This window comes from Mustela nigripes, chromosome 12 (assembly GCF_022355385.1).
Source record: "Mustela nigripes isolate SB6536 chromosome 12, MUSNIG.SB6536, whole genome shotgun sequence".
Classification (NCBI taxonomy): Eukaryota; Metazoa; Chordata; class Mammalia; order Carnivora; family Mustelidae; genus Mustela; species Mustela nigripes.
This window is the reverse complement of record NC_081568.1, coordinates 101,616,709-101,637,683: the sequence shown is the minus strand read 5'-3', so window position 1 is coordinate 101,637,683 and position 20,975 is coordinate 101,616,709. Positions and strand designations below refer to the sequence as shown.

The 20,975-nt window shown below is 44.8% G+C and overlaps 1 protein-coding gene across 1 annotated transcript; it reads right to left on the bottom strand.

The window, feature by feature from the left end:
- Positions 1-1,083: 1,083 nt before the first annotated feature.
- F2R (coagulation factor II thrombin receptor) lies at positions 1,084-19,261 on the bottom strand. Its single transcript, XM_059418100.1, has 2 exons — positions 18,916-19,261; positions 1,084-4,706 (listed from the first exon to the last, which is right to left on the bottom strand). The coding sequence occupies exons 1-2, from the start codon at positions 19,001-19,003 to the stop codon at positions 3,514-3,516; spliced, it is 1,281 nt and encodes a 426-aa protein (XP_059274083.1). The 5' UTR covers positions 19,004-19,261; the 3' UTR covers positions 1,084-3,513.
- Between the last annotated feature and the right edge of the window lie 1,714 nt (positions 19,262-20,975).

Genomic DNA, 20,975 nt, shown 5'->3' with positions numbered 1-20,975 from the left:
CAAGGGGAGAGGCAGAGGGAGAAGCAGACTCCCTGCTGAGCAGGAAGCCAGATGCAGGTCTCTATCTCAGGACTCTGATATCAAGAGAAGCCGAGAGCAGATGCTTAACCAACCAAGCCAAGCTGCCCAGGTACCCTCTTAAGTGTGTGTGTGTGTGTGTTTAACTTCAAAGTTATTTTGGAAAATAACAATAGAAGAATTGAAAGGTCACTTTCTGGTTAGGGCAGAGATCCTATTTCTGGTAGCCATGAGCTGGCCATGAGCTTCAATACAGTCAATCCTGAAACAGTTGCTGGGTGTCCAGGCCTCAGAAACTTAAGCTTGTGTACTAACTTAAAAATTCTGTGTTCACAGAATTCTTCAACTGAAAAGTTTTTCTGTTGACTATGAATCTAGATATGTTATTAAAATGTCTCTTACTGACTTCCAACTCTCAGAAGTATTTACCATTTTAATTCCCTCTCCCGCCCCTGCCCCAGGGAGCACCGGACAACAAAGGGTTGTTCCTCAAAGGACAGTCCTCCTTGGGGCTTCATGATTGCCTCCTGGCTCTGACAGGTAAATTGTTTCGCTCTTCCCTAGCAAAGAACTGTAGACTCTTCATGGTGCCTACAACCCAGGAATCCGAACATTCTCAACGATACCACCTTGTTTTCTTAAGAAAGGACTAAGAAAAGAAAAGAAAAGACACACAAAGTTCATCATCCAATTCCTTTGTTCTTCCAGATCCATTCTGCATGCCCCAAGATGCAGACCTTTATGTACTAAGACACCCAGGTTCCCTTGACCTCTGAGTTTGGAAGCAAGATCAGGAGGCACCACCAGGAGGTCGGAGGGTTGAAGAACAGGAGGTCAGAGTATTCCTTCTCCACCTCTTTGGGCCTGTGGTGGTAACGGCCTCCCCTAATTGCTAGCACCTGAGGTGCTTCACCATCCCCTCGTGGTTCCCTCAACCCTGTCAGAATCTCTGCACTTTGCCTCTTTATTAGACGGTCTTCAGCTAAACCCTAAGACTTGGCCTTCCTCCAGTGGCTCTAAAGATAAAGTCTATTTATTTTTTTTTCCAAATTTATTCCAAACAGATACCAAGCAAAATTTCATCTTTATTAATATAGGTTACATGCATTTTTTTTAAAAAAAGAGAACATAAAAACAATCATATAAGGACAGACCAATAATAATAGTAATGATAGTCATATTAAATCAGAGGTATTTTAATATTTGATTGAATAAACTAGTAAATCTCCACTGAGTTGGATAAAATACAGTAACTAAATTAATAAAATCAATGCTAAAAAATAAAATCAAAGCTAGCTTATACTTACATTATGTTATTTGATGTAAAATTATTCTATGCCATTTGGAAATAGTTTGCTCTTTTACATAGGCAAAGCATTTGTCTTGGAACTTTTCACTTTTCCTGTTTGTGTAAAAGGCCAACATTGCTTCATAAGAAAAAAAATATACACTTCAACTTAGTTTTCAAATATTTTGTGACATCCATGAGGATTTTCTGTACTTGATACTAATTAGGAAGTTAAAAAATGCTTTTAAAATGATCTAACTCTTAAAAAAAAAGAATGGATAATACAGAATCATTTTCCTAGATTTCAAAGTCTACTTCATTTTCTTCTGTTATTTCTCATCAAACTGGCATAATGGCTTCTTTTTTAAAAAATTAGACTTAATTTATCAAACGCATTTGTAAATAAATCATGTCCAGTCAATACAGACTGGCTGTTTTTAAAAAGATGTTTCCTGTAGTGTATTATGTTTTCATCTCAAGTTATAACCACAGGAAGCAGTAACCCCAATGTTCAATGTTTAACTGACAATCCTCGCTTGTATGAAATTTGTGTGGTGACATCTCACTAAAAAAACTTCTTACAGAAGGACATATTTATTTATTATTATACACATACACACTCTGCATTGGTCTACTTTGTTTTTCTTTCTTTCTTATTTATTTGATAGGCAGAGATTACAAGTAGGCTGAGAGGCAGGCAGAGAGAGAGGAGGAAGCAGGCTCCCTGCTGAGCAGAGAGCCCAATGTGGGGCTGGATCCCAGGACCCTGGGATCATGACCTGAGCCGAAGGCAGAGGCTTCAACCCACTGAGCCACCCAGGCGCCCCTACTTTGTTTTTCTTGATGGCCGGTCTCAGTCTTTCTCAACTCTGTATGCCCAGCACCCATCCCTGTGCCCAGAGCACAAAATGTGTGTTTCATGTTTGCTCCATGAGTGTTTCCATTCCAGAATGTTCCTTGGGGTATAACTGCTGGAAGTGAGTGGGCCTTCTTTCTCTGTTCTTAAAATGGGCAGAGAGGTCTTTTATATTATCTCCTGGGACAGCATGACCTACTTTGCCAATTTCTTTGTGTGTGTGTGTGTGTGTGTGTGTGTTCTAAAAAAAACTTTATATACAAAAACAGGCAGCAGAATGGATTTGGCCTTCCATTGACAGTGTGCCAACTCCTCTGACTTAAAACAATGAACATCTTTTACCTCACACTGTTTCCGTAGGTCAGGAATCTGGGCATATCTTAGTCCTGGCTCTCATGAGGTTGTAGTCCACTTGTGGCAGTGGTCATCTGAAGTCTTGACCAAAGCTGCTTCCAAGATTACTTTGCCAATTTCTAATAAACAAGATTCACAGCCACCCCTTGAGGGAACCTCAGGAGGACAGAGCAACCTTTGTGGTTCCAGTGCTGACCTCTGGGAGGCTCAGCTGGAGGCTTTTCTGGCCAGTCTTTGTCTGAAACGGCCCTGCTTTTATGTATTGCTTGGAGTCCCCCATCTCAGGGCAAGTTACTTTGAAAGCCAACCGAAGGTCATCTGTGGGACCTATGCTCATTCTCAGTTTATAGACACAGAGTGTAAAACATCAGAAATGCTACCCCTGTCATCTGTTTCCATAATTTAAAGAATTCAAACCTTGATACGTTTACAATGAGAAAGAGTAGAACTTTTTCTACACACAGATAGTACTAAGTCTTATCCCTTAATAACTTAAACATTGTTGTTGAACAATTTCAAAATACACTTATTTGCAAAAGCTGTGTAAGTCCAAACAACAGATTCCCTCCCTATTGGCGAACATCTTCAGATGTTCAGGGTTAAACTCCACAATCGGAATGTTTCTTTCCTTAATCTCTGGTGGAAAAAAGGGAGTGTTCCAAAGTGCCATTCTGCAAATGATACAAGTGCGTGTATACACACCTATACATGCACACATGCACATATATAGTAAGTCACCTATGTGTATCAGAATATGATATTCAGTTATTATTGTAGCACTGGAGATACACTCTTGGAATGATACTGTTTTCTATGTTTGTTATCTTTTCCTATAACTAACAAATAGATATGATCAATGGCTCTCATAAGAAAGAGGCATGCAAATCATAGATTTGTCATTTTTGATCGTAAATACTTTTTTGGTGGGGACTAATAGAACCCTCAGGCTATTCGCTTTTTTAAGCTCTTCTTTTTAACTCATCAGCAGCCCCTTTCCCTAAGTTAAGAGCTTTTTGTATATGCTGTTATTCAGGTGACTCGAGCAGGTATCCATTTTGCTGGCCATCAGCTGACCGCTGCTGTTGTAGCTGCTGGGATCAGAACTTTCTCTGCAGCATAAGATGCTGCAGAGGTACCTCTGGCACTCGGAAGAGGCATAATAGTAAATCAAGGGGTCAATGCAACAGCTGATGCTGCTGACACAGACACAGAGGAGGTAGGCAAAGTAGGCAGCCTCTGTGGTGGACTCCTGAGAAACGAAGGAGTAATGCAGAATCAGGAGGACGTTTGTGGGTCCAAAGCAGAGGAGGAAGATGCAGAAAACAGCAAGCGAAAGGAACAAAGCCCGGGACTTCTTGCTCCGGTTGGCGACCGCGGAGGAGCTAAGGCATCGAATGATAGACACGTAACAGACGGTGGAAACGATCAGGGGCACAAAGAAGAAGACAGCAGAGAAGGCTAAGAAGTAATAGGCATAGTAGCTTTTGAGGAGGGTTACACTGAGCACGTCATGGCAGGTGGTGACGTTGAGCCCCGGCACCTGGGCGGTTTGTTCCTTGAGAAGGAGAGGCACCACCCCCGCAATGGCCAGAGCCCAGATGGCCAGACAAGTGAAGGAAGCCCTCCCCAGGGTACGCCAGGAGAGGGACTGGATGGGGTACACCACGGCCAAAAACCGGTCAATGCTTATGACTGTCATGAGCATGATGGAGGCGTACATGTTACAGTAAAAGGCTGCGGTGACAAAGCGACACATTTCGGAACCAAATCTCCAATCGCTGCCAGAAAAGTAATAGCTGATCTTGAACGGGAGCACTGACACGAAGAGCACGTCCGCCGTGGCCAGATGCAGCATGTACACCACAGCGGGCTTCTTGACCTTCATCTTCAAGATAAACACAACAATGGCCATGATATTCAGAGGAAGGCTTATGACAAACACGCCAGTGTAGACAGAGGGGATAAAAAGTGTCATCCAGGTGCTGGTAAGATACCCTGAGGCATCTTCTGAGATAAACACAGGGTGCAGTTTTTGAAGAGGATGACTTATATTGATGGGGCTTAGTCTGTCCTCAGGGAACCTGCTCCTGTTTTTCTCCTCATCATCATGCAGTGGGAATGGTTCAAATGTTTCAATCTTCTTGAGAAAAAATGACCGGGGATCCACAGTAGCATTGGTTGCTTTTGACTCTTAAAAAACAAAACAAAACAAAACAAATTAAAAAGTCAAAAAGACAAAGAGAATACATTTTACTTTTACTTTTTTTGTGCTCTTACTAGGAGGGGGTGGTAAAAAACAAGCAATGCACAAATGGATTACAGACCTTATCAGGGAATTAGCTCACTTGAAATACTGTACAGCATTTTTTGTTGGCACAAGCAAACACTTAAAATTCTGCTCCTTAGAAGGATTGAGGCAAATGACACACTTGCAGAGATACACCCTGAAGACATCAGAAAAGGCTGAGTGCCTGACATAAAGGAAAAAAGCAGTGACTTCTTTCCCATACTAGCCACCATCTCTATAAACAAATCTCTCCCAGGCTCTATGACTTCACATTCCTCCACTCCACTTTTCCTCCAGGCCTTCATTTCCTCCATTTAGTTTGCAGACACCACTGGAAGCCCGGAGTTCCCATGGAAGCATCTATATAGAAAGGTGAGGGAACTTCTTAAATTATAGACTGAGCTAGAGGCAAATTCCAAGTAGGATGGAGGGCTCCCATTTCCATGGCCATCGTCCGAATGACAGTAGTCTTCCTCTACCATCTTTAGTTGGTTGACACCATAGGATGTTCCAAATCTTTCACCACATTTGAACCCAAACAACAGTTTCTTGGCTTATCTTTTAACATAACCACAAGGTGCACACCTACATCTCTTCAGTCATCTTCCTGTCTCCTTCCTGAGCAGGCCTGTGGAGGAGCAGGTGTTCTAGGCTGATGGCCTTCCTCAGCTCAATTCCAGAAGGCTATAGGCATCAAGGCAGATGCCAGGCCAATCAGGCTTTCTTGACTGTCAACCAGATGTCAAATAAAGGCTCAGTTGCAAGCTTACTCCTTTTATCACCCTCTTCCACCAAAAGCATTCACTTAAACCGTTCATCAGCGAAAGGCAACACTTAACTGCTGTAATCCAACTGGCTTTTCCTTCTGGGGAGCTTTTGGTCAAATTCTGACAGTGAGGAGAGTTGGACAAAGAACTTTGGTGCGTCCTGGGAAGCTGAGGACCAGGGAGAGAAATCACAGGGGAAGATGGGCGAAGCCTCCATCACTGGGAGTGTCCACAACAAACACTGGACCTGCAGGTCACTTACAACTGATGTTAGAGGATTTAAAATCTGGCTAGAAAGTGGATAAGCACAATGGATTTTCAAACTTTTGGTCTTATTTTTTAGTGATGGACCCTTTGTGCAACAAAAGCTTACACAGAGAGGCATAATGCAATAAGAGATAGTTCTAGTTCTGGAATGGCTCTGTAAGGTCACTGAACCCAACCATCCCTTAGATGAAAATTAAAAACCTTTGACCTCCTTCCTTCCCCAAATCAATGACCTGACAGCATTGGGGTTCCAAAGGTGGTAAAGAAGAGAGGAGAAATGAATCTTGAAAGAAAGTTGCCTGGTGACTTTCTTGTTTTCTTGACTTTCATGGTTATCTTAAAAGAAGGCCAAAGTTCAATGCCACAAAGGACGGCTAAAACCCAGATAGAAACCCACATTTTCTGGCCTAAAGAACCAGAGGACAGAACCAGGGCAACTGTAGTCACTGGAAAGTGAGGAGAGAACCCCAGAAAGGAAAAAAGTCAGAGAAGAGAGCCAGTGCCAAATTACAATGTGAATTTGCCCCAGAATTTGTCTGATTCTGGAACCACACAAATGTTAAGAACGATGTAAAGCAGTTCTGCTAAAGACAGAAAAACCGAAGTGATATTTTTGCTCAAGATGGAGACTTTGCACTTTGAGTCCAATAAAATTAATTGCCTGCTAAAGCAAACACGCCAAAATCCTTTGGAAAAATAAAACAAAATCCCAATTCTTTACAGTACGGCAATGTCCAGGGTGCAATTCCAAATCACTCGATACAAAAAGAAACAGAAAAATGTGACCCAGTGTCAAGAAAAAAAGATAATCAGTGGAAACCAATCCCAGGAAGACCCAGATGCTGGATTTAGCAGAGAAGGACTTTGAAGGATGTGCTGCAATGAAGTAAAGGGAAATATCTTACTGAAATGGATTAAAAAAAAAAAATAGAAGCTATCAGCAAAGAAACCAAGCAATGGAAATTCTAGAACTAGAAAGTAAAATACAACAAAATGGCATCTATTTCCAAGATAAGGAGCAAAGCTAGAGTAGAAAAGGGCCTGGTGGTGAAAGAGGGAGGTCATGGCTGGGCTCCTGTAGCTGAAGGGGTGGTCTCTGACCCTGTGACAGTACATCTGTCACAGGGAAGGTCAAATGTATCCAGTGATGCACTTCTGAGAAAATAGGTATGACTGGATTGTTCCTCAAGGGTAAGAAACTATTAAGGATAATAAACTTAATCTCTGAATCTCCAGCACCCTGCACATGGTAGGTGGTCTTTAAACTGGCTTTTAATTACAGATTTGCATTCTAATATTGGCTCTGCCAGGAGTCACTTAACCCCTCTGAACTCAGTCTTGGAATCGTTAAAGTGCGATTCCAATACCTGTCTGACCTACAAATCTGGCAGCCACGCGTATCCCTTGTGAAGCAGGACATGTGCTTACTTCGTAAACTACACAAATTAATGTAAGAAATTAATCTTATCCTCTTTTCACTTCAGTGCAACTTGCTTTTAGACTCAATTCTTCGCTTACTCTTATTTTATAAAGATTTTATTTATTTATTTGACAGAGAGAGATCACAGGCAGGCAGAGAGAAAGGGGAGGAAGCAAGCTTGCTGCAGAGCAGAGAGCCCGACACGGGGCTCGATCCCAGGACCCTGGGACCATGACCTGAGTCGAAGGCACTGAGCCACCCAGGCGCCCCGCTTACTCTTATTTTAAATTAAAATGGAATCTATGCTCTTCTTCCCTCGTATTTAGCAATATTTAGTTTTTCAGTATCATGGGGAACATGAACAGACTGTAAAGTAGATAGCCCCAGCATTCCAAGCTGTAGATCAAATTTTTAAATTCACAGCTTTTTCCAGAAGTATCCCTTTCTTCCCTCTGTTATGCACCTAACTTACTCAGAAAAGAATGAATGGGGGCGCCTGGGTGGTTCAGTGGGTTAAGCCGCTTCGGCTCAGGTCATGATCTCAGGGTCCTGGGATCGAGTCCCGCATCGGGCTCTCTGCTCAGCAGGGAGCTTGCTTCCTCCTCTCTCTCTCTCTGCCTACTTGTGATCTCTCTCTGTCAAATAAATAAATAAAATCTTTAAAAAAAAAAAAAAGAAAAGAATGAATGGGTTCTGGCATTTTATTTTATTTCATTTTTAAAAGTGATTTTATTTGAGTAAGAGAAAGCCTGAGCAGGCCGAGGAGAAGGGAAGGAGAAGCAGGCTTCCCACTGAGTGGGGAGCCTGACATGGGGCTCAACCCCAGGACACTGGGATCATGACCTGAGCCATAGGCAGACACTTAACGACTGAGCTACCCGGGCCACCCGGGTTCCAGCATTTTAATACCACAAAGATAAGTGTCCTTAAAAATGCTAATTTAGAAGAACCTAAAGATAACACAATTTTCTTCTGCACTTTGGGAATCTGGTTAGATTAAGGACTTCTGTAATGCAAGGAGGGTAAAAGTACACATAGTGCATCCACAGACATGTTTGAATCCAGGCATTACCTAGAGGAACAATAACATTTAAAAAGTACTGAAAACTCATAACTGAGCTTCTTAGATACTATCACTTCGTCCAAAAATAAAACTATCATTGGATTTTACTCTATATTTAGTACTCTGGCCTTAAGTATTTGTTTTAAAACATTTCTTCACTGGCTAGGCCTTTTTAGGTAGGCAGTACGGTGTTTATAACAGAAACATTATATCCACTGAAACGTGAAATTTTTAGAAGCTAGAACCCAGGGCGAATGCATAATCCCTTGATTAAATATCATTAGCTAGGGTGTCACCTTTTCTTGTTCCTATAGGCTTTTATGGAATTAAAAAATGTCAGCAAAAAAAAAATTAAAAAAAAAATCTGAGTTTACACTATCATCAAAGAAATCAACAAAACCAATTCCAAGCAATTAGACATATCCAACTAGCTCAAGCCCCTTAGGCTGCAATTTGGGTTTGCGTATCTCCCTTTTCCTCCCGTCCTGGCACAGCTCAGAGGTCAAGGAGAAAGTGCCTGCGAGTGTGCCAAAAGCTCTTGTTAATTCATCTGCTGTTGTTATTAAGCTACGGTTTCCCATACAAAAAAAAGCAGCTCAGGTCCTAAAATCAGTTCTCATGCTTCTTGCTAAGTTTTACTCAATTTAGTTTTCTCTTAAATGGCTCTAAAGTCGTTCTGTGATTCAATATGGCAAACTGCTAAGTGCTTCAATATAGACTAACTCCAGAGAATTTTAAAAATTAAAGTCAGGTAAGGCTTCTTCTGTCTTTGAAGAGATTTGGCTTGGAAGCAGAGCGGTGACTAGATGTGCATTATCAAGGTCCCACGTGATGCTGGGATTTATACCATGCCAGCCTCCCCCAGAGCACCGGCCTTGGTTTTGGCTCTGAGTTCTGCCCCACAGGGTTCACGAATTAACAAAGCAGAAATCCCAGAACCTTACCCACATTCCCACATAGCGCAGAACAGCTGTACCCTGCACTTCGCCACAAGGGTATCCACACTACATGCTAAAGAGAAATAAAGAAGAGAATGTGGAAAATTAATAGAAACATAGTAATTCCATCAAACGGAAAATAGTATTACTGCAACACTCCACTGTCTCAAGAGCACAGGCACATCATTTTCTAATGCAAAGATCGAGTGTATTCGAAGGAAACTGCTGGTTCCGGATCTAGGGTAGGAAATCTACAAGATGAGCCTTGAACATCTCTAAAGAATATTAGGGTCAGGTCAGAAAGACTCTGGAGCTAATCTGAAGCGGGGGGGGGGGGGGCTGGCCAAGGTGTGACACTGATTCAAGAGAATAAGGACAAAAGTGAATTGAAACATTTGAAACATGTCATATATGTTAAGATCCATGAGTTCATAATGATACTCAAAGGAAAATGATGCATCACTTTTGGTCACCTTTAGAGGGAATTAGGGGGCCCTATATGAAAATTGGTAAATAAAAGCAAGATTCAAGCACTTATTCTGCCTTTTCTACATAAATGATATTTCAGGGCAACAACAGTTAATGACAGAAAGTTTTCTTTATAAAATAATTCCAGCTCCTATGGGGTGCCTGGGTGGCTTAGTCGGTTAAGCGCCAGCCTTCAGCTCCGGTCGTGATCCCAGAGTTCTGGGATCAAGTTCCACATGGGGCTCTCTGTTCAGTGGAGAGCCTGCTTCTCCCACTCCTTCAGACTGCTGCTCTGCCTACTCCTGCTCTCTAATCTGTCAAATAAATCAAATCTTAAAAAAGAATAATAATTCCAGCTCCTAAATGCAGAAACAATGATAGATTTAGGAAAGCATCATTCACAAGCTCTTTGTGAACTAATGGATTGAGTCTGATCACCAGTGGTCACTAAAACCACTGGGTGAACCATAGAGAATTTCCTAAGAGCTGGAGCAAGTGGACAGTGCCTGAATCTCCTACGTATTCGATCTTCAGATACAAAAATAGAGTCCTGAGATGCATCAGGAAGTACATAGCACCGCTGCTAAAGCAGTCTTGCAAAAAACCAAGCCAGAATCTGAATGGGCCTCCCACTGTACCTACCACGAGACAGAAACGCCAAGGACAGACGGGCATGCTACGTGCTCTACTGAACACCCCTACGTGATGTGGTGGGCTGGATGCAGGGTGCAGTGGAGGCTCCACAAAAAATGTTTTTTTGAAAAACAGCCATGAAAAAGAAGGAGACAGAAAACAGTTACAGATTAAAAGAGATTGAAGAGACACACCAGGGGCGCCTGGGTGGCTCAGTGGATTAAACCGCTGCCTTTGGCTCAGGTCATGATCTCAGGGTCCTGGGATCGAGTCCGGCATCGGGCTCTCTGCTCAGCAGGGAGCTTGCTTCCCTCTCCCTCTCTCTCTCTCTGGCTGCCTCTCTGTCTACTTGTGATTTCTCTCTGTCAAATAAATAAATCTTTAAAAAAAAAAAAAAAAGAAAAATGAAGAGACACACCAACCAGATGCAGTAGTTGGCCTTGTTTGATCCTGATTCCAATAAAACAATGGTAAAGGGGCATTTATGAGATAATCAATGAAATCTGAATGCTGACTGAACAGTGCAAAATGTTAAGAAATTGATATTCATCTTTTCAGGTAATATAGTGGTATTATGGTTACATATTTAAAAAAGAGGGGCGCTTGGGTAGCTCAACTGGTTAAGTGTCTGCCTTTGGCTCAGCTCATGATCTCGGGGTCCTGGGATCGAGCCCTGCTGAGCAGGGAGTCTGCTTCTCCCTCTCCTTCTGCTCCCTACCCCAGCTTGTATGCTCTCTCTCTCTCTCAAATAAATAAATAAAATCTTAAAAAATAATAATAAAAAAAAGAGTTCTAGGGGTACCTGGGTTGCTCAGTTGGTTAGGTGTCTGACTTCTGCTCAGGTCATGATCTCAGGGTCTTGGGATGGAGCCCTGAGTGGCGCTCCTTGCTGAGTGGGAAGTCCGCTTGTCTCTCACCCTCTACCCCTTACCCTGCTCATGCGCTCTTTCAAATAAACAAATAAAATTTAAAAAAAAAATTCTTATTTCTGAGGATATATATCAATGTATTTATGGATAAAATGACATATATGTCTGGGATTTGCTTTAAAGTTGTCTAGTTGGGGGAGAGGAAGAGTGGGGTATAGATAAAACAAGATATGGGGAGTAATTATATAGTTTACTTTTGAGTATATTTGAAAAATTTCCTAACTAATGGAAAAAAAAAAACAAACTCAGATACTATATGCATATTTACTTACCACTAGAAACTAAGGACAAAGACTTTTACTTTTGTTTTGCTTTTGTCTCAGTCTTGATGGAATAAAGTTCTTGAACGTTTGCATGAAAAGTTGGTGTGTTTTTTTTTTTTTGTTTGTTTGTTTGTTTTGAGAGAGAGAAAGAGCATGCACGAGAAAGGGGAGGGGCAGAGAGGAAGAAAGAGAATTTCAAGCCGGCTCCAGGCTGAGCACAGAACCAGATGTAAGGCTTGATGTCTGGACTGAGCTGAGATCAACAGCCAGACACTTAACTGACAGAGCCACCCAGGTGCCCTCAGGAACACACTTTTACATTTAATAAATTCATGTGATACCAACTCCTCAAAGGCTTTTCTGGAATTTGAAGAAACTGTTATGAAAAATAATTGACATCTGTTGAATACCTACTATGTGCTATGTATTTCATACCTTACCTCATGTAACTAACATTTCTACAAGATAAGCATTATAATCCCTGCTTTATGGGCAACATGCAGAGGCACAGATAAGCTAAGTAACTAATCCAAACATAGAGAATTAGTAAGTGGAGGGGCCAGAATTTGAACCTTGATATTCTTAGCTCCAAAGCTCATATCCTTTGACCCACACCACATTACCCTGTCTCTTTACAAGACTTAAGATTTGGGGGTACCTGGGTGGCTCAGGTGGTTAAGTGTCTGCCTTTGGCTCAGGGATCAAGCCCCTGCATTGGGCACCCTCCGTCCTTCCCCTTGTTCATACTCTCTCTCATGCACAATTTCTCTCTCTCCCCCTCTCTCAAAATAAATAAATAAAATCCTTTTTTTTTTTTTTTAAGATTTTATTTATCTGACAAACAGAGATCACAAGTAGGCAGAAATGCAGGCAGAGAGAGCGAGGGAAACAGGCTCCCTGCTGAGTAGAGAGCCCCATGCGGGACTCAATCCCAGGACCCTGGGATCATGACCTGAGCCGAAGGCAGAGGCAAAATCTTTAAAATTAAATTAAAGACTCGAGATACATGATCTACTCCTGAAACACTATAATTATTTTCCTCTAACCATTTCACCAAATAAATAAATCTGTCCACCCTTGTAACTATAGCAGGCAGTACCTGCCCATACGTATACGTAACTTAAGTTAATGATGTCCATGGCCATTGCCTGGGAATTCAGGAGTTCTGCTGACCTTGGAGACATACCAATCACATGTTAGTAATCTAGTGCTCACAGACACATAACTTGTGGTAGAGAGACGTTCAAGGACAAAACAGAAAAACAAATCTTTAAAACAGGGTTCAAGATGGGACAGAAGCAAAAGGAGTAAGCAAACAAAAGTCTCTGCTATGGGAAAACCAGAATTAAAGGTAGAATAAGGTAAACACTGAGTGCAGGGCTAAGAAAAGGTGGCCAGTATCAGAGGCTGCTTCTCCTACTAGTCCACATCCTGGAGCAGGGACTTGGCTGGAAGCATCGGAGAGCAAGCCCAACTGGGAGAGGGGAGACAGGGGACAGGGGAACGCAAGGTAAAGACAACCAGGAAATTAAAATGTCAGCGCTCTCAGGCAGAACAGGCGCAAGGATGACAGAAGAAAAGGATGTGGGACCCTGGCCTGTAGGCTCCGGAGGTCAGGGACTGATGTGTGGGGTTAGGGCAGTAGCAGGCCTCTCTGGGACCTGTTCGGATTCACTGGCTTTTCCCATTCTACCAGGCCTGTTTTTTTTTTTTTTTTTTTTTTTTTTAAAGATTTTATTTATTTATTTGTCAGAGAGAGAGCAAGCGAGAGAGAGCACAGGCAGACAGAGTGGAAGGCAGAGTCAGAAGGAGAAGCAGGCTCCCTGCGGAGCAAGGAGCCCGATGTGGGACTCGATCCCAGGACGCTGGGATCATGACCTGAGCCGAAGGCAACTGCTTAACCAACTGAGCCACCCAGGCGTCCCTCTACCAGGCCTGTTTTGCACCAAAAGTTACAGGCCCTGAGCTCCATGTCCTGGGAATGTTGCTCTACTAAACAAGCTAAAACGAAAACTAATCCACATAAAGGACGTTAATAATCAGCAATTTCTCTCGGTACCAAGCTGTCTCTGTTCTTAACCCCACCCAAGTCCCGCTGCGGTTTGTAAATCTGAACTCAAAGGAGATTCTAGACTGTGATAGAAACGATCATAAACGGCACTTCCTGGAAAGCAAACTCTTCTTGTAAAGCTGTCAATTCTGCTAACCATGGAACAATTCACTGGGCTTGCTACACTGGTTCTAAATGATAGTGGAGACTTCATAATGGTTATGACATCAGTTTACAGGGTTTAACAAGTATTTAAAAAATGGAATAGTGTAAAAAATATTGGAATGCATAGTACGAGGTAATGGCGAGTACGGTTTGGTAGTTTTGTTTCAAATCTACATATATACAACAATTACCCATGCATATTTACTACAGACACACACAACTACTGTGTCACAATGTATATTACTTACAGTTTTTTCTGCTGGCTAGCAAAAAATGAAAATACTGGAAAACACTATCCTACAATGCTATAAAACCTGACTTCTAATTAATTCATCATGGACTTGAAATATAGATGATAGAATGTCCTTTCTTATAGTTAAATAAGTTTGTTTGCACATGCAAATTACAAGTTACTCCTGTTATTTCAAAGGGCAGATTCTGTTTTTTTTCTTTTAGATTTTTATTTATTTATTTATTTATTTGACAGACAGAGATCACAGGTAGGCAGAGAGAGAGAGGAGGAAGTAGGCTCCCCGCCGAGCAGGGAGCCCAATGCGGGGCTCAATCCCAGGACGTTGGGATCATGACCTGAGCCGAAGGCAGAGGTCTAACCCACTGAGCCACCCAGACACCCCATATTCTTTTGAACCTAAATAAAGAATGCATAAAGGACATAATGGCCTTTTCCAGTGATAAAACTTCATTGGATGCCTTGGGATGGAGAAGAAGGAGGCTATAACTTCAGTGGCAAGTACCATCACAAGATTAGTGTGGGAGAGAGTGTTTCAAGGCAATGAAAGCTCATATCCAGAAAAAAAAAAAAATTGCAGCCTACAGAGAGCTATTTGCTTTGACAGTTCCTAGGCATAAACAAGAGAGGGCAAAAGGCAGAATGAAAGAAACCTCAAAAGAGGGAAATAAACAGAATTCTGAATGTTGAAACTGCGGAGCCCCCAATACCAGCATCATAGTAAAAAATAAACCAAGGCTGTGGTTCCTAAGGACCCTTCCAGGGTGTTTTTCTAAGTATTCATAGCAAAGGGGGCGCCCCCACACTTATGAAAACTAGTGAAAGGGGAGTCCTCCAGACTCCAAAGGCAACATACTATGTACTGCCATTTATATGAAATGCAGAGAAAAAGTAAAATCACATAGGGAAAAAAATAAAAAGCAAATCTGTGGTTGCCAGAGACTGGGGGGAGGGAGAATGCATATTAAGTGCTTGTTTTGGGCTTGTTTTGGGGTGATGGAAATACTTTGGAAGTAGACAGAGGTGGTGATTATACAACACTGTAAGTGTACCAAACACCACTAAAGATGGTATATTTTAAGATGGTTACTTTAAGATGGTTAATTTAATACTATGTGAATTTTACCTCAATTAAAAAATACAGGAAAGAAAGGAGTTCTGAGGGAAAAGAGAGATGTGTGTCTAAATGGAGGTGGGGGAAGATTAGAAACCCACGGTTGTGGGGACTCCATTTTCCCTGTGGAACTCCACCCAGCTCAAGGCTCAGCTGAGTTCCAGTGTGTGATGGGGACAAGGACAAAGATGAACTGGCTGAGGGAGGAGAAGGGGTAGAAAGGGCACGGGGACAAAGACTGGCCAGAAGCGTTTTGGAAAAGGAGCAAATGCAGAGCCGCTGAGAAAGTGCAAGTTAGGGTTCATAGCACACCAATCCATTTAGACATAAAGGGCAGAGAGATGCTGAATTAGAAAGACAGCGAGAGGGATGGAAAGGCATCCAGCAGAGAGGACATGAGAATATTCCTGAGAAAGGGCCCCAATGCCTCAAAAACATTCTCTCATACAAGGAAGGAGTGGACTAACTTAGGGGGCAACATCCTATCTCCATATGTCCTATAAAAGTAAAGTCAAAGGCATTAGGGAATTAAAAAAAAATGGATGAATAAGGGAGGAAGAGAGAGATAAGGAAGAATTAATTTAGATAGATATTAGAGTAGAAATTTACTCCTTGCTATTTCCTAAGAAATTTGGCTTTCGGGCTTTATAGAGGTTTCTGGTCCGCTTAGGGCAGAATCATTGTCCTGTTTTGTGTCTTTCTTTGTTTAGGCTTAAGACCACAGCCTCTCAGTAACAGCCAATTAATTATCATATTCATGAGTAGGGATCCATTATAGCTTGTCTTATCGTGTGTTTGCAAAAGTAAATAGCAGGAGACTACCACCCAATCAGAAATGTTCAGTAAACACCTCCATGTGCTAGGCCTGGGCTACAGACCAATGGGGTACAGACCTTGCCCTCTATGGGGAGCACAGGAGAGTTACTCTTCTCTACAGCTGGGCATCCAGATGGCTTCCTCTCTACCGGGTTGGATAGAGAAAGCCTGCATTTAGGGAAGACGGGCCTTTAGTCAAACACCAGTTATCTACTTCTTGCTAGACTTGGACCTTAACCATTTTGGACCTATTTATCTACCTGTAAAATGGGGATGACATCTACTCAAAGGATTGTCATGAGGAACAAACAAGATCCTAAATGTAAGGCACCCAAGCAGGATGCTGCTGTAGAAGGTGCTTGATACAGAGTGGCTGTTTTTGGGGGGGCATTCTGGCCAGTGACAATGGCAGGGGGATAAATGTCACAGAGAGCATAGCTCCTTGGAGGAGGAACTGGTAGGGCTGGGTGGAGTATAGGGAATCTAACAGGTTATGTAACAGAGGGGGCTGGGTAGAGGCTCCGGACCCTTCCTGCAAGGGGAAGGGCACCTCACTCTATGCTAAGGAAAGGGGCTTGGGTCTGTGGGTGGGCGGACATCACAGGGATCTCCCACCCAATCCCCCTGCCACAGTCACTATCAGCGATTCTTGAACCCTTTCATCCTCCAGATCCTTATAAAATTTACAAATATCACCTCTTGGATGCTGGCCCTCTTTGAGGAAGGCGAGTTATCTCATACTGTCTGGACAAAGGAAAGTAAACTGGTTAATGAACTTAAGAATTTCTCAACAGCCATTTGCTGAGTGGACACTGGTTCTGGTCTTCTGGGGATAGATGGAAGTTTATAATCTTGGCCAGGGAGATGAGATACCCACATAGTGATGGTACAGCAAATGCCGAAATGAATGGGGCCAAATAAGTCCCAAGAGCTTCTGGAAAGCTCAAACTGGTGGGCAGGGCGAGCCTGGAGGGTCTTCCCATGCCTGGGGTCTTACAATTCCTCCATAACAGCTGGTTATGACAGACACTCTTTAGAGCTGCCTGTGAATGGTGATAAGAAGAAGCAGACCTATTTTTAGTTGATTTTATTAGTGATTTAAACTCTCTGAGGACAAGGCCCCACTTACTTCCTGGATGCAGGGCCCCTTTCTCCATTTGGAATTTTGGTATCCTGTCTCCAAGCCTTAGTTTCAGGATGCCAACGAGGAATAAACACCCGCCTTCACAGTGGTGAAGAGGTGAAATCAGATAATTCGAGGTACACATGGCTCCCAGCCCAGGGTCTGACACAGAAGAGGACACTTAGCACTGGCTCTTTCTCTTTTCTTATCCTCCTTTCTTTTTTCTCTCCCAAAGTGGTTCCAGAATCCAGTGTAGAGAAATTAGCCAACCTTTGTTCAGTTATCTGAACAAAGCTTGTCCATCTTAGCATACACCTTCTCTGTTCGCACGGATGAACGCAGAGCACAAACAGCAGCTTTAACTTCACTTCCTAACCTGCACCAAGACTCTTACGTGGGGGCGGGGGCACGGCGAGGAAGGGTGACTACAGGGGATCAGCCTATTCCCGACCCCACCATCCAAATCTCAAACAACAATTTGTATTCTCAAGAGCCTGGCCCAAAATAATAGCACCAAGTCACATAACACCATCTAGTTTTCAGTTCTCCATGTTTCCCCAAGCACCCCAGGAGACAATGCAAATGTTATCCGCAGCAGCTCAAGCTGCTGCAATACTGGGCCCCTATCTAGAGATGGGAGTTTCCACCCAAAACACAGCTGACAAACTCACCCTGAGAAAAGATGGAGAGCAGAGAAAACACTATCTTTGTCACCTCTTCTTCAGGCATCTACACTAGTTCCAGTGTGAAAACAATGTAAAGGACACACTCTGTCCCTGATAAGAAAACTAGCTAGAAATCTGTTTCTACCTGGGGCTGGGGGGGTGGGTAGTGCTAGAAGCTTACAAAGCACTATTGCTATAAAGAAACTGAAACTTTCGCCCCCTGTTTCTAACTAGAGTCTTTACCAGTTAAAACCAAGTTTTCTATCCTGCTTTTACGGGGGGAAAGTTTGGAAAATATACTTATTTGCTCAAGTAGCCCGATACTTAAAAATACACTCTGGGATGGAACTGTATTCTGGGTGAGCAACCTCTTCCCTGCACCATGCCAGAAACAGAAATACTGAAAGCCCAGAGTGTCTAAGGGAGCCGGGTTCTGGGGAAGAAGGAATCTCTTTCCTCAACTTGGAAGACCGGGTTCTAGGTTACCAAACTTCGGGGCCACCATCACAATCACCGCCACCGCCGCCTGTGGCAGACCCTGTTATCACCCCATATTTTGTGCCATGAGCACGTCCATACACAAGGCTCATGTTAGAGGCTGCCGGTACTGGTTTTCTACTAAACGCCCACGGTACTGAGCTTTTCTCCACACCCCTATAAAATGTGCAAGAAAAACAATTTTCCAACAAAACAAAACTTCAACGGGAGCCTTGTTCCACTTTACACTGAAAGGGTCAGACCGCTGACTGGTGGAACAACGTGAGACCCGTTCTTTTTGGGGTGGTCCTGGGAGAAACAGATCACGCAATGCAACAGATGCAATGGGGGACCAGGAGCCTCAGCTTCCCCAGAAAAATCTGACCTCTTCCTCCTCCTCCCTATTCAAACACCACGTCTCAGGAAGGCTGCACCTTTCGAACCAAGTCCAAAAGAACAGGGGTCATAATCCCCGCCTGGATTTGACTGGGGGAGACTCTGGAAATCAGCTCAAATACCTGCTTGGCTTCTAGAAGAACCTGAGGCGGAGAGCGCGGCCAGGGGCCCCCCCACCCCCAGTCGAGAAGGCCCAGCCTGGACCCATTTAGTGCTCCCATCCCACCGCCCCCCCTCCCCCTATCCCGCGGGGGCCTCGGCTGCGGAGCCGACAGCGGGCCGGGAGGGAATACCGGGGCAGCTCTCACCGGGCTTGCGGCCTCGAGTGCGGGCCGACAGCAGGGGGCCGCACAGACTGAGTCCGGCGGCCACGAGCAGCAGCCGCCGCGGCCCCATTGTCCGGAGGTTCGGCGCGGCTCGGGCGGACTGCCCAGCCTCTGAGCGGCTCGCGCTCCGTGCGCTCTCCCTCCCGTCGCGGCGCACTCCGTGCGGGCCGGCAGAGCGCTCTCTGCCCAGGGACAGAAGGAGGACGCTCGCGTCTCCCCGCGGACTGGCCTGTCCCGTGGCGAGGCCGGCAGCTCTCTGAGTGCCGGCGGAGGTGGGGGCGGAACCCCCGCGCGCCGGAGCTGAGCGGCGCGAGCTGGGAAGGGCGCCCCCCCGCGCCGAGTGCGCGCCTGGAATCTGCGGCTGCCCGCCGCGCGCTCCCCTCCCCCTCCCCACGAGTCTCTCGGCCGCCGCTACGCGGTCCCGGGCTCCGGCGACCGCGCCACCTGTGGTGCGCCGCGTCCCCCCTCCTCCACCCCCTCTCGCCGCCGCCGGATCCCGCCAGGCGGCCACTGCCCGGCGGGGGAATCCAAACGAGACAGTTTTTCCTCTGGGCGCCTTTGACCCACGAAGCTCTCGGTGACTCAGACCGGCGGGGACCTCGAGCAGGACCGCACGGCCCTGGCGGCTGCTCCCTTCACTTCTCATCACTCTCCTGAGGAGCAGAGGCGTTCGCAGTGAAACTCTGAGCAGGGGTGCGGCCCGGGGGCGCCGGTCCCCACGCCCCGCGCCAATCCTCACCGCCGGCGCGCCAAGCGCCTCGGGCAGGCCGAGCGCCGCTGACCCTTCGGAGATTGGGGTATTTAGCTGAAAGTTTCGAAGTGATTCGTGTTTTTTTTTTTTTTTTTAAACTTTGGGACCGTGAATTAGAAAGTTTATCCTTTGGGGAGAAGGTGGCCCTCAATGAGAAGCAGCTTCTCTGTTTGGAAAGGTTTCTTGCCATTTTAAAAATTCGTTTCACATTATTTGGAGAAGTTAGCACTTACTGTTTTGCGGCTAGGCTCTGCCTGGGGGAAGTAACCAAGCCGAGGCCCAGCGCCGCCGCTCCCCGCTCCCCGCCCCCGCCCCGCGCGACCGCAGCCTTTGTCCGCCCGCAGCCCGCGCGCCTTCCCGGCCGCCCCGCGGCTGCGCGTAACTGCGCGCGGGCGATGCTCGGGCGCCTGATGCCCGAGGGCTGCCCGGTGCCTCCGAACGCGTCCCTCACGCTTTCTGGCACCATAGGACGAAAGTTTGGTACTGTGTGGCCAAATTCGAGTCGCAGGGCGGTGGACACTGGGGGACGTCGCGGCTGGGGCTGCGGGCAGGAGTAGCACGCGGTTCCTTTGGCTCAGGGAGCTTATCTGCGGAGTCTGAGACCGCAGCGGGAAATGGGTCCCCTCCGCCGGCCTTTTCCAGGAAAGTTCACCCGCAGCGCCTTCTCCTCTCGCTTGTGCAGGCTTGTTCTGCGCCGTGTGGCAGATAAACTGTACTTGAGAGTCACTGGTCACGCTCAAGCTTTCTAAAAGGGGAATTTCGCTTTGAGAGTGTTACTCCCCAGGAAGAGCCCTGACACTTAAAACTAGGAGAAACTACATTAGAGACTCTTTCTGTAATCCCCCCATCGTCCTTGGAGCACAGGGCCTTGTGAGAAGCAGCTATACAATAAATTACTGAATAACTCAGTTATATAATTTGACTTTAAAAAATTTTTCCTATCAGTTCTCCAAGGAAAACATCCAAGAGGAGATGTGAACCACTAACATGTATTTCCTCACTCCCTAACTTATACTACTTTTCATTAATCCTAAGATGCCATCGATTTTAAGACTCAATTTATGTACTACAAGCACACACGCACACACACACACACACACACACACAAATTCTGCCAATTAAACTGCGCATACCGATGATTGTAAGAAACATCTCAATTTCAGGACTATTTAAAATATGAATAAAGGCCCCCTGAGAATCAATGAAATAGTGTAATCAATACATGTGGCAAAAAATTCTAACAGTTCAAGGATAGTCAATGAAAAGTTAATGTACCTTCAGCCTCCACTTC